Source organism: Mobula hypostoma, chromosome 23 (assembly GCF_963921235.1).
Source record: "Mobula hypostoma chromosome 23, sMobHyp1.1, whole genome shotgun sequence".
In the NCBI taxonomy this organism is placed as follows: domain Eukaryota; kingdom Metazoa; phylum Chordata; class Chondrichthyes; order Myliobatiformes; family Myliobatidae; genus Mobula; species Mobula hypostoma.
Genome location: NC_086119.1, coordinates 47,798,723 through 47,813,432, shown reverse-complemented (window position 1 = coordinate 47,813,432; position 14,710 = coordinate 47,798,723). Strand labels below are relative to the sequence as shown.

General features: G+C 37.4%; 1 protein-coding gene across 2 annotated transcripts in view; it reads left to right on the top strand.

Moving 5' to 3' along the window:
- The window catches only part of ap2b1 (adaptor related protein complex 2 subunit beta 1), a 275,766-nt gene that overhangs the window by 143,966 nt on the left and 117,090 nt on the right, over positions 1 to 14,710 (top strand). The window contains exons 15-17 of one of the 2 annotated variants that reach the window (XM_063031460.1): positions 7,029 to 7,070; positions 7,838 to 7,984; positions 10,779 to 10,924. In XM_063031460.1, coding sequence (XP_062887530.1) covers positions 7,029 to 7,070; positions 7,838 to 7,984; positions 10,779 to 10,924 — 335 coding nt within the window. The remainder of the gene's footprint in view (positions 1 to 7,028; positions 7,071 to 7,837; positions 7,985 to 10,778; positions 10,925 to 14,710) is intronic. The other variant, XM_063031461.1, reaches the window with a different exon arrangement.

Sequence of the window (14,710 nt, the reverse complement as noted above, 5' to 3'; positions counted from 1 at the left end):
TACCTTGCCATTATGTGGACAGTTCCTGCATTTCTCCTTCATCATAGTCATAGTTATATATGTTTATGTACATTTGACCCAATTAGCTAGATTCATGGGAATAGTTAAAAGTATAAAAATGACTGTTTAACTGAGTAACAAATTAGAACACTACCAGTTCTACTACAGTACTATAAAACTGTATTAGTTCCTACTAGTTTTTGACAGAAATTAATCCAGTGGCTACTGTAAATAGACAAAATCAGCGCAGACACCTAGTGTAGATAATGGACTGCTTTCATAGTGCATCTTCTCAATCTTCATTTCCATTGTATCATTCAAGATGATTGTGGATACCTTCAAATTCTTCATAGGTCCAGGGGTTCATGTATACATGTCTTTGATTTGCTTGTCAGCAAAGTATAGTGTGCCAAGTGGTCTTTTCCTGTGCTGAATTATGTTCTATGTCCTGTATTATGTTTTATGTCCTAACTTGAAGTAGTGAATTCATTTCATTTTTTCTCACAGCTATTTCTGCTATCTCCAAAGCTGAATGCTTAAAACCGTATGAGCAAAACAGTTCTGAATTGACTTGCTGCTTATTTCTCACCAACTATTAGTGACAAAAATCCATGCTTTTTGAACACCAATGTAACAACTGACGATAGTTAAAAACTGTTTGCTGTAAGAACAGTGTAGTGTCTTATGGCCACACAAGTGCACGAGTCTGATGCTGTTTAGAAATTGTTCGGCAAAAGTCTTCTGCCCCAGTTAAGTCCTAATACACAAAGGGAATCCCAACAATTTTCTTGATTATTTTTTGTTCTTTAAGAGTTGTACAAATAAGTGGCTGCCCTAATTAACCAGAATCCATTATGTGTGTGTGTATGTGTATACTGCCAGACAGCAGGTAGTAGATGAAGTATGTTGTTGATGTTAAGTTTCTTGGGAGTGTTTGGAACTGTACTCATCCAGGCAAGACTTTTAACTATCTTGCCATTCTAATTCCTTATTTACATTAATAATTGAGTATACTGCTAATAAAGGTACTATTTGCTATCGATCTTGAATTGCTTTTGGGAAGGTTGGGTTATATCATCGTCTTGAACCACTGCAGTTCTCTGGTACAGAGGTATCCCTCTAGAGTTGTTGGGGTGGGGCTTCAGGATTTTACCTTACAATAAAGTACTAGTGGTATAATTTCAAGACATTGAGATTGGGGTGTTCCTATGCATCTGCTGTCTTTGTCCTCGGTGTTAGAGATTGTGGGTTTAGATGGAATTGAAGAAATTTAAGCGAGTTTCTGCAGTGCATCTTACAGATGCTGCTCATGGTATCTAAATTGCACAGGTAATGTAGAATTTAAATACTTGTGAATATCTGGATGTTCTTTGAATGGTGGTAAGTGAAATTATTTTGGAGCTGTACATTCACATGTGGAATGTATTTCATCGCACTCTGGACTTGTGTAGATCAGAAAAAGGATTAAGGTAGTCAAGTAGTGAGTCATTTGCTACAGTATTCCTAGCTGTTGACCTACTTTTGTAGTCAAAATACTTGTATGTTTGGTCAGGTTACATCTTGTGATTTTCCCCAGAGTAATAATGATGGGATTCAATGATAATAATGCCATTAAGTATCAAGGATAGGTGATTAGACTCTTGCTTTGGAGATTCTTATTGACTGATGCTTTCATTGTGGAAATGTTACTTGTCACTTATCAGTCTATGCCTGAATGTTTAGAGATTGCTGCATCCAGATATGGGCTGCTGTGTTATTTTGGGTAGTTATGAATGTTGTACAACTACTTATAATATTCTGACCATAAAAGGTCATTGACAAAGCAGTTGAAGATAATGGGTACTGGGGTAATAATCCTGTGGAATTCCTTCTGTCAGGTCATGGTGTTGAGGTGACTGATCTTCAATAATGTGAATCACTTTATTTCTGTGAGCATTAGTGAATAAACAAATGCTGCTTGAGAATATGGTCCACAATACCTTTCATTTCTTAGCTGATGACCAGGATAGACTGATGGAGTAGTAATTGGCAAATTTTGCTCTGATATTTGAGAATAGAACATAGTGTAACAATCTTTTACTTGGTTTGATTGATGTTAGTGCTGTATTGGAATAGCTTGGCTACACTTGTGGCCACTTCCACTGCCTCTTGTTGGCTGTTTGTTGTTCATCATCGTCATTTTTCAACTAACGTTGCATGACATGGAGCTTTGAACTGACCTGTAGATTTTGAGGTTTTGACTACCATTGACAAGGTTTTAGATATACCTGTGTTGCCCTACTTCATTTTGAACCACAATTGTCTCCTGGCTTAATGGTCCGGTAGAATGAAGTTATAGATGATATTAGAATACAGTTCTGCTGTTTACAGTGCTCCAATGTGCCCAGTTTCAAAACGCCAAATTGATTTAGAATCTATTATTCTCTGGCTGCTGATTGACAAGTATGTTTGATAACTTTCCCAAATTAGGCCCGAGTTGGATTCCAAATGTTCATGATGAAGACTTTAAAGGTCGTTTAGTCGATCTTCCACATATCATTTCCTTAACTGCTGCTGCTTCCACCTCAGAAATATTGCTTAGCTGTGGACTTATTATAGCATGTTATGAGGACCTTCATCCATGCAGTTGTTAATTATGGATTTAATTATGTATTTGGTTGGCATCATATCCTGCTTTACCGATTCAACAGAATTCATCAAAAGCTGTTAATTGTGTCCTAACTCACTTCCAGGTCCTGTCCATTCATAATCCTTGTGCTGACTAGATTCTGGAATGGTTCCGGAAGACTGGAAAATTGCAAATGTCACTCCACTCTGTAAGAAGGGACTGAGGCAGAAGAAAGGAAATTATAGGCCAGTTAGTCTGACCTTAATGGTTGGGAAGATACTGGAGTTGATTGTTAAAGATGTATTTTCGGGGTACTTGGAGGCACATGATAAAACGGGTCATAGTTAGCATGGTTTCCTCAGGAGAAAATCTTGCCTGACAAATCTGTTGTAATTCTTTGAAGACATAACAAGCAGGATAGGCAAAGAAGAATCAGTTGATGCTGTGTATTTTCACTTTTAGAAGGCCTTTGGCAAGGTGTCATGCACTAAGCTGCTTAACAAGCTTCGAGTTCATGGTATTACAGGAAAGATTCTAGGATGGATAAAGCAGTGGCTGATGGGCAGGAGGCAAAGAGTGGGAATGAAGGGAGCCTATTCGGGTTGGCTGCCAGTGACTAGTGGCATTCCACAAAGGTCTGTGTTGGGACCAATTATTTTTACGTTATATGTCAATGCTTTGGATGATGGAATTGATGGCTTTGTTGCAAAGTTTGCCGATGATACGAAGACAGGTGGAGGGGCAGGTAGTTTTGAGGATTTGGAAAGGCTACAGAAGGACATAGAAAAGATTAGGTGTACTGCCAAAGAAATGGAATGCAATGCCGGGAAGTGTTTGGTCATGGACTTCGGTAGAAGAAATGAAGGGGTTTGACCATTTTCTAAATGGAGAGAAAATATAAAAATCTGAGGTGCAAGTGGACTTGGAATTTCTTGTGCAGGTTAAATTGCAGGTTGAGTCTGTGGTGAGGAAGGCAAATGAAATGTTCACATTCATATCAAGAGGACTAGAATATAAAAACAAGGATGTAATGCTGAGACTTTATAAAGCACTGGTGAGACTTCACTTGGAGTATTGTGAGTAGTTCTGGGTCCCTCATCGTAGAAAGGATGTGATGAAACTAGAGATGCTTCAAAGGAGGATCATGAAAATGATTCCCGGATTGAACAACTTGTCATATGAAGAGTGTTTAATGGCTGTGGGCCTGTAATCACTGGAATTCAGAAGAATGAGGGGTGACCTCATTGAAACACATTGAATGCTGAAAGGTCTTAATAGAGTGGATGTGGAGAGGATGCTTCCTATGGTGGGAGAATCTAAGACCAGAGGACACAGCTCCTAAATAGAGGGGCGATCTTTTAGAACAGAACTGAGAAGGAATTTCTTTAGCCAGAAAGTGGTGAGTCTGTGGAATTTTTCCACGGGCAGCTGTGGAGGCCAAGTTTTTATGTATATATAAGGCAGAGTTTGATAGATTCTTGATTGGTCAGGGCATGAAGGGATATGCGGGGGAAAGAGATGAGATTGGGGCTGACAGGAGAAACAGATCAGCCATAATGAAATGGCGCAGAGACTCAATGGATCAAATTGTCTAATTCTGTTCCTATATCTTATGGTCTTGTTATCAAAACAGTAAAAATTGTGATGTGATATATGTTGCCTTTCTCTTTGCTGCTTACAGATAGCTTTGAAATGTTCTTTTTTTGGAATATTTAGGACAAGTGATCCTATATAGTTGTAAGCATCTTTGATCATTTGTGATCTGGTGTCATTGATGTAGACTACATGACTATCCCATACTTATAGCCTTCATGCCTTGCCAGCCTTCTTGAACATACATCATGAGAAATCCATAATATAATGTATATTGGCAAGACATTTTGGGCACAGATTTCTTTGACTTGGAGTAATGAATAATGTTTGCTATTTCATTAAGCTGTAGGGCATACAGAAGAAAATCAAAATAGAGTACTTATTGTGTTTCAGTATCTGTAAGTATCTCTTATGGGGGATTTGCTTTCCCATCATCACCATTGTGATTTCAGTTTGCTTCTGGTAAAATCAGTCTTTACATGAACACAATCTTGCTCTGTAGTTAGGATAGACCAGATATTAAAGCAAGCTTAATTCATATTTTACAGATTTTTTAAGGGTAAATTAAATAAACATGAAGGAAGAAGAAATAATATAAAAGCAAAATATAGTTAAATTCCTATGATTCACTGTATGACTTTGGTAATCCTGACAATTCAGTATGTGGTTTATTGCGCAGCCTCTCATCTAACCTGGGCCCTTGTTTGCCACACTGCCTCTCCATTCACCACGGTGCAATTTGCCAAGCTCCCTTTCACCGATGGATATATAAGAATGACATTCAGTTGTCCAGAAAACCTACTGTTTCTGGCATCACTGAAGTCCAAACCATGCTTTTATCAGATTTGCCATACTATTTGTGTTGCGATTGAAATCTGTAAATGTTCAGCATGTCAAGAACATTGTGGAGAAAGAAAAGTTAACTTTGAAGTGAGTGGTTTTTCATCGAAGTGTTGGGAGAAGAGCATTGGCTGGCAGTTATCTGTTTCTTTCTGCACAGTTGCTGCCTGACATTCTATGCATTTCCTGTTCTCACAATTGTTCATGCATTGTCAATGCACTGGGCTGCCATAAGGTAATGCAGTGAACTCAGAGGGAAACCCTGTTCAATTTTAGCTTGTCACAAAAGTGCAAAGATTAATGTTCATTGCATTTTCACTTCCCTGTCAAACTGACTTAGAACCTCCATTCATTTCCTTGGGGTACTTAATACTGTTAACAATTATATGTTGGCTTTAACATAGCAAAATGTGGGGGCATTATCAGCAAATGAGCTACATAACAAAATATTAGGATTGATTTTTATAAGCCTGATTTAAAAAGTGGGGTTTTAAGGAGTATGTCAAAGGAGGAGAATACAAGGTGAAAAACAGGAGAGATTTAATGAGAGAATGCAAGGATTTTCAAAGTTCAAAATAGACTTATTATCAAAGTACATACACATCATCAACATTATCCTGAGATTCATTTTTTGTGGGCATTCACAGTAAATACAAAGATACACAATAGAATCAACAAATATTACACACAAAAAAAGACTGAGAAGCAATCAATGTGCAAAAGACAAACAAATTGTACAATTACAAAAAAGAAGAAACAGTAATAATTAGTAGATAAGTAATATTGAGTAAATGAGTTGTGGAGTCCTTGTAAGTGAGTCCATAAGTTGTGAAAGTGTTGGGGTAAGAAAAGTTACCCCTGTGGTTCAGGAGACTGACGGTTGACAGAAAGCCGAAGGACAATAATGAAGCGCAGTAAATTGTAGCTGTGTAGGAAACCAGAACTGGAGGAAGGCCATGTTTTTCTAGAGTTGTAAGGTCTAAGGATTACAAAAATCAAACCATAAGGTTTTTAAACATTGAGCTTTTTAAATATAAGGATTTGCTGAACTGAAACTATACAGGTCAGTGCAGGATCAGGACATGGTACAAGAACTTTGGCTGAACTGAAATTTACAAAGATAGAAGGTAGAAAGAGTGAGGAAATCAGTGGAATGAAATAATTAGATGTAATGTGAACCATCAGAATGATAAAGCACTTCTGAAATCGTTCTACATGAATGACCATGGGCAGCGTAAGAGTTATATCTAATATTGTAGCCTCTGGCACTGAGTATCCTAGTGATTGTAAATATTTTACAACCTTCACATTTGATAAAGCAAATTAAATGTCCTATTTCAATTCCTTGGAAATTAAATTGATGTGTATTGTCATGCCAGAAATGTCTTTTTTTAAATCTAGATGTAGGCTGGCTGCAAGATTCAGTTGCTTTTCTGAGGTTTGTTGAGGAATTGATTGCAGCAGAAGCTAATAATCCAATTCAGTATGTGTGTCAACATTTGAGGAGTGTGCACACAAATTCTGCATTGATCACATTTCAATTCATTAAAAGTAAACCATCCTTGATATTGATCTTTTTATTTGAAATCTGCCTTTCTTATTCCCTAATGATTATGATCATCTTTATTAAGCCGGTCAGCTCTATTGACTAACTTCTAGAATTGTTACCTGCTTATTTCCTCCTTGAATCTTACCAGCTGAAGTATTAACTATGAATTCTTACCTATAACAAAATTGCAAGCCCCCTCAGCCCATCAAAAATTTTTAAAAGTAAATGAGTATAAACTCACTTCAACCTTGAGCAATTTTCTGTTATCTCTTCCACTGAGGAAAAATTAAATTGATCAGGATATGAAAATACTTGCTTCATTAATTAGCTAATGAATGATTTCCTCCTTTCACCATTGTCTTTCTTTAGATATATTCCTGCTTTTTAAAAACAAACTGGTCCCACTGACCCTGGCTCTTTGTATTCTATATCTTTCAGCTTGGAGGAGATCTTGGTGGGCCCACTGGTGGGAGTCCAGCGGTGAGTTTTCCTCAAAGTCATGGATGGATTACACTTGAAAATTTGTAATGACTTCTTACTTTCAAGAAATGATTTTTAAAAAGACTTTTGCTGCAGTGTGATTCCATGAGCATCTCCAGTCCACTCTGCTGGTAGCATATCCAAGTGTCCAGTCTCCCAGTGTGGGCATCAGTTGACTGTGGAATTGTCCTGTATGCTCCAATCTTACAGGAATAACCAAACAGTAATTAGGAATGGGAATCTTGACAGACATTTATTCTGTGCTTGAATTTAATGTAAAACAAGGGAAAGTAATAAGTTCTATTGTATAGCTCTTGTCTTGCGCAGATTGTATAGTACCGAAACTGTTCACAGACCAAGATGTTCTACACTTATGCATTTTGCCTAATACAAGTCTCCTCCCATTGCTCTTCATCTATTTGTGTTACCTATTGTTCTCCTCTGTCTCCTACATTAACTTAGTTTTACTATTTATGGGACTAAAATTATATGGCAACAAGTAATTGTAGTTTGAATTACAATAGGAATCATCAAATAAAAACACAGCAAACCCTTTCATTGTTAAAATATTGCTGATGCTTCTAATGTTGTATATCTTCAGTCCTTTCAAAATATGTTAGTTCATGTGAATTTGATTCAAAATTTCTTTTTGAAAAGGTGGTTGTCCTATCAACCACTTTGCCTTTGGGAATAATTATGTGTATAACTTTGCTTACAAAGAAAGAATTCCCTTGTTGAATATTGTTCCTAATCTATATTTGTTGCAGGTTGGCCAAAGCTTTATACCATCTTCAGTACCAGCTACATTTGGTCCATCTCCAACTCCTGCCATGTCAAGCAGTGGTCTGAGTGATCTCTTTGAGTTGTCAACTGGAATGGGAATGGCAGCTGGAGGCTATGTGGCACCAAAAGCTGTAAGTGACTTCATTGGTACAGAATAAAAGTGGAGTTGTCTTTGATTTTATTATTGCCAGCAGATAAGAAAATCCTCGTGTTTCTAGCCTATCTGAAGTGATTATATTTACTTTCTAAATAGTATTCACTCTTCATTGTACAATAGCTCCGGAAGTTTGGAAAGTTATACAAAGTGGTTCAGTGCTAAATGCAAGTTTCCATCTATTTATATGTTTACCTGGAATTAGAAGTTCATGCTAGTGTATAAGTTCTCTTGTAATCCTATTTTCAGTCATGGGAACCCTAATTGTACAGTGGACTCCAAAAAACAATTTATACATCCTTGGGGGTATTGGAACTGGAGTACTTTTGTAACTAATTGATTGCCATCAACTACGCCTTTCACTGATCCTACTACTCAGTAAGAGCATTTTGCAGTAGCATTTAAAATGTCAATCCTCACATCAACCTTTGGATGTGGGAGGAAACGTGAACACACAAAGGAAATCTATGGGTCACAGGGAGAATATGTATAGTCTACGGAGACAAGTCAAGGCATCACAATTCAACATGAATCACTGGAGTTCTGAAGCAACAGCTCTACAAACAGTGTTACTTTTCCGAAGGTTGGGGAAAGGGTTAAAAGAATCCAAGGAGAATGTTGGGTCATCTGAATGATAGACTTGGAAGTGAAGAACTAGGATCAGAGTGAAGATTGAGATGTTAGAGAGGGGTGGGTCTTGTTAGTGTCAGAGAAGATGAAGGGCTGGTGTAGTGGTGGTTGTGGGGTTAGAGGGAAAATCAAGTGGAGAGGTTTTCAGATATGGTTAAAAAATTAATGGGATTATCTCTAGTGGATGTTGAAAATGGGAGTGGTTGGGAAGAAGAGAAAAGTTAAAGACATAAACATTGTGACAGATGAACATCCAATACTGCACTTATTAAATCAGGTCCTGTAAGTAAATGTCTAAGACAGACCTCAATCTTCACTTTTATGACTTGTTTGAGAGGCCTTTTATATGAGGCAAAATATTTTTCATAAGTCATGACAAATAGGACTTGTATGGCAATAGAAGTCGCTGTACAGCAGTAGCCTCACCTATTTACCTGTTGTCAGAAATGTCAGTGGCTAATAATTCTGATCCTCTTGGACTCTAACCTAAAACTGGTTGAAAATCCTTAAGTCTGTGTTTTCCTGCTTCAAAGGAATGTACTGACTTCACAAAACTACATGTTATTAGCATAGTGATTTCTTTAACAATACAGTACTTATATAATACATCCCATCCCTATTTAAAGTTAATATTCTGATCTACTGTGTTTTATAAAATTTCCTAGCTTTATATTAAAAACAAGTTTTGAGTTATTTGTTGCATATTCCATGAATTTAATAGTATGATGGCCAGAACTTTATGCAAGTTGAGCCATGACTACTTAAAAAGAAGTAAACATATTCTTTCCTGTGACCTGGTCAATATTCATCCCTCAATTAAAATCACATTGCTCTATACTTTTTGTCTTGCTTTCTACCTTACATCAGTGACTACATTTCATGACTACATAATTGGTTGTAAACACTTTTGAGATGCCCCAAAACCAGACAAAAACAAAACTTTAATAATCCTGAATTGTTAGAAGTTGCCTGTGCCAATATTTTAAGTAATGTATCATAAACACAAGAAAATCCTCAGATGCTAGAAATCCAAATCAGCACACTCAAAATGCTGGAGAAACTCAGCCGGTCGGGCAGCATCTATGGAAATGAATAGATAGTCAACGTTAGGGGCCAAGACCCTTCTTCAGGACTGTTAGTTTGAGTCATTCCCAACTTCCTGCCTATGGGCACAATTCATAATTCGGCACCAATTAGAAAGCTTTAACTATGCCTGAAAGATAGATGCAGTGGGAACATTAGATTAAGTGTGAAAATGGAAAACAATTGATAAATATTCTCACAGCAATCAAATACAGTGTTTTCTAGCCGAACAGAGAATGCTCAAGCTGTCATCAGTTTGAAAGTCGATTGAGACAGAGTATTTCTAAAGTGGATAAAATGTAATCCAACATTTAATATAGAAATTTAAAATGAGAAAATACAGAATTTTATGCTGGTGATTTCATTTAAATTAGCATGTTCTGGAGAGATAAGGAGACTAAAGTGATGTTTGGTACAGACAAATGAAGACACTAAACCCCTGCCTATTATCAGAAGCCACACACAATACTTGATGAATCCGAATGAAAAACACAAAATTCTACAAATATGCAACATGTCGGGCTGTGTGTGTGGGAAGAAAAACAGAGTTTACATTTCAGGTTAAAGATTTTTTTTAACCTGAGCAGCACGACCGTTAACCAACTCTTTACAGCATTACCTATAAGGTGGGGTTCAATTTCTGCTGCAGTCTGTAAGTAGTTTGTACTTTCTTCCTGTGACCGTGTGGGTTTCTTCCACGTATTTCAGTTTCCTCCCACATTCCAAAGACATGCAGTTCAGTTTAGTGAGTTGTGAGCGTCCCATATTCGATCCGCAAGTGTGGTCATCTTGGGCTGATCAGCACAATCCCCTCTGATTTGATTGGACACAAACAACACATTTCACTGTAAGCGTCGATGTGCATGTGACAAATAAAGGTAACCTTTATCTCTTTAAAACTCTGAAAAGTTTTTTGTGTATTTCTAGTGTTTTCTGTTTTTATTTTAGATTTCCATCATCTGTACTTTTCTGTTTGTTTTTTGATATGCTTGATGAATCAGTTGATTGTACTCTTAGTATCCTATAAGGCTGAAATTAGATTTTTTTTCTCCCCGCAGGTATGGTTACCTGCAGTGAAGGCCAAGGGTTTGGAGATCACTGGCACCTTTTCTCGAAGGCAGGGTCACATCTACATGGAAATGAGTTTCACAAACAAGGCCTTACAGCACATGGTTGAATTTGCCATTCAGTTCAATAAAAATAGGTAATAAACGTTTACAAAATGTAAATAAATAAGAAGTGACATTGAAAGTGATGTTGAAACATGATTCTTTATTTCATGTTTGTATCATCATTATCTTAACAAAGTATGGTTCTTCGGGTGTTGGTCATATTAGTTATATTGTTGATAGTGCCATCATCCATGTATGAGTTCAGAGAATAAATCAAGATTAAATACTCTTCCATTGGATGTCACCAGTCCAGTCATGATCCACTGATCCTACACGTTTTCCAGTAGTTAATACCAAGCCTGGTAAGGATTGTGACGCACCATGCTGCCAACAACCTAATTTACTTAGTGGAGCTGAACCCAGAATGGTCTCTCCCAGATGTATATTTGACTGAAATAAGCTGATTGTCATCAAGTAGGTGATTAAACCTGGTGCATTCTGGCTTGCAAGCATGTTTAATTTAGCTGTTGGTGACTAAAATGTAATAGTCATATATAAAATTGGGAATCTTCCAATTTTCATTACTTGATGTATAATGAAAAACTGAAGTGAAGTGAAAGTATTTTTACATTAATGATCTGCTTTGTTGCTTGAAATATAATTTTCAAATTCTCTTTAATTGTGTGACAATATAAATATCTTCTTTGTGATATTTATTTTGCTCTCAATTATCTAATCTCAGCTGGAATGTGAGTTCCACATTGTTTTCTGTTGATAGCTTTGTATTATGTTAAGATTTTTGTCTAGATCGCTTACAGGAACTACCTCAAGCTGAAGTGTGTGAATTTTTTTTAATATAAATTTGGGCCTGGGAGTGATTTCTCCCACCCATCTACATCGTTGAAAGTTAGTTTCTCCAAGTCCCTTTTCTATGTATAAAGAGTGGCATCATCAATGGGATACTGGATGGTTTTTGGATTCTGTAGAATTCTGTAGGCTTTGAGCCTTTGCTTTCAAGACAGAAGAAGATTTAGCTCAGCTGCTGCTGGGATTTAAACATCTAGGCATCTGACTGAAACAGTATGATATTCTTTCAGAGTAGAAAAAGAAGAGACATTTTCAGTTGGGGGGAAATAATGCTGGAAGATCTCAACAGGTCAAGTAATATTTGTGGTAAAGTAACAGAATTTAGATTTCGCGGTAAAGACTCAATGAAGGTCTCAGTACTAATCTTGTTTCACTTTCCATGGATGCTGCTTGACCTGCTGAATGTTTCCAGTATTTTCTGTTTTTATTTTAGATTTCCAGCTTTTCTGTTATACATTTAAATTTAAACTCTTTCACCTCTTGAGTTCAAATACATTATAAGTTGTCAAAAATGAATTGAAATTGGATCATTATTGTCACATATACTGAGATACAGGGAACGGCTTGTCTTGTGTACTGTATAATTATCAAGTGCATTGAGGAACAAGGTAAAACAGTAACAACGCAGAGTAAAGTGTAACACCTACAGAGAATAAATCTACACATAAAATGGCAATATTAAATTTACATTTATGTAGAAGAAAACCCAAAAATGGTGACTTGTAATGAAGACTGGTTGAACTGAGGATGTTCATTTCCAATGTAGGTGAGGAGAGTGAAAGCTTTAGTTTACTTTTCATGGGCTCTGCCTTCTCTGTGGAAATTGGATACAAAATGGTCTCATCTCCAGCAGTGTTACGTTAGAAGGGTGAATGTCATTTCTGTGCTTCCTGTTGAAGTGACTTGGTGATCAATATCAGAACTCCTTAAATGTTTCTAACTGTGGGATGATTGCCTCAGTGGATATAGAAAGTACACATGAAAGATGGTTAGCTGCTGAGATCATCAGCCCTTTTCACTAACTCATCCTTCAAATAGCAAAATCCTTCCCGCCATCCCCTTAGGTTACTTGGTTTGTTTCGATCAGAATTTTGAGAAGATTATCAGAGCTGAGCTTCAGGGAAAAGGTAAAATTGAATGCAGAAACTGCAGTTACTGGAAATCTGAACTAAATTCAGAAAAGCTTAGAAATGTTCAGACAGTCTCTGTGGAAGGAGAAACAATATTTCATGTCCAGAATCTTTTATCAAAGGGAAAAACAGTTTAGTTTTAATTGGAGACACGAGATTGCAGATGCTGTAATCTGTGTGAAAAAAGCCTGCTAAAGTAACTCAACGGTTCAGATAGCATCTGTGAAAGCAAAGGGGATGGTCGATGTCTTGAATTGGACTGAGAGTGTAAAGGAAAGATAGCCAGTATAAAGGGTTAAGAGGGAGAATTGAAATGGTGGCTGGTATGTTGCAAGAGATGGGGAGGTTTAAGTGGGGAAGAATGAATTAACCAGGGAGTTTCGGAGAAAATGTTCTCTGCAGAAAGGGGGAGCGGGGAGAGGAGAAGGGAAGGCATGACTAATGGTGGGATTTTGAATAGCTGGATGAAAGAGCAAAGGAATGATGCGCTGAATGTAGAAGCTTGAGGCGTGAAAAGTGAGGATGAAGGGAACTCAATCCCCGTTTGATCTGAGGAAATGGTCTTAAAGCAGACATCTGGGAAATAAGGAAATGCAAGTGTCAATTATAAGAGAGGGAAAGATGCATCCAGAAGTCTTGAGAAAGAAAGGATTGTCTTAAGAGCAGAAATAGCAGAGACAGAAAACTGAGAAAGGATGGTGTCCTTACAGGAGACATTGCTGGAGGAGGTTGAGGTAGCTATGTGGGTCAGTGGTTTTATAGTAGATATCGCTGGATGGTTGGTCTCCTGGAAATCCAAAAAAAAGGAGAGGGGTCTGAAATTTGAGAGCAGACTGGAATTTACTAGCCAAAGTGATAATATCGAGCACAGGAAGCAGCACTGATATGATTATTGTGTAGCAGAGAAAGAGTTGAGGGATGCAAGTGTAGGTTTGGAACAAAGACTGTTCTACATAGCCAAGGAAAATATGGTATCAGTGGGGGCTATGCGAGTTCCAAGGTTACACTTTTGATTTGTGGAAAGTGGAAGGAATCAGAGATGTTGAAAAGATTCATTTTAAGTATCAGAAATTGGGGGAGAGATGGGTAAAACAAAGGGAATATCTCTGATCGGATGAAACCAGATGACTTGATGTGATGGTTAAAACCACGCTAAGCAGCTTTATTTGAGAACTAATACCACTTAGTTCCACTGGCTGTGGAACTGTGAGGAGAGTTGGAGCAGGAGCTTAGATACATGATTGCATCAAAATACTGTTTTGATAGAAAATTTATAGACTTGTTCTGTGTATTATTTTTCAAGATGCAATCAGGCATTGAAAAGTAGGTGATAGTGTGTAGAGAAATACAAGGTATCAAAACCTTGAATTCCTTCAGAGCACATAATCTACCAAAATTGGTTTTGAGAGGCATGCAAAAACAGCAATCTATTGAAGTTATAACGTACTGACGAATTCAGTCACTACTGGGTCCATTTGTTGTAGTGCTTAATTATTGTGGTTTCATGTTTTGCCTGCGATGACTTATTTTTCAGTTTGTAATATCTAGGATACCAGCCTAAACACTATTTGACCTATCCTGTAGCATGATTTTATTTATTGATTTATTTATTGAGATACACTGCAGAATAGGCCTTCCGACCCTTCGCACCGCCCAGCAATCCCCAGATTTAATCCGTGCCTAATCACAGGACAATTTACAATGACCAATTAGCCTATCAACCAGTGTGTCTTTGGACTCTGGACAGAAACCCATGTGGTCATCGGGAGAGTGTACAATCTTCTTGCAGGCAACTGCAGGAATTGAACGCAGGTCACCTACTGTAAAGCATTTGCTATGGTGCCTAAACCTGCTAATGCGCTTTTGGCATCTGCTGTCAGT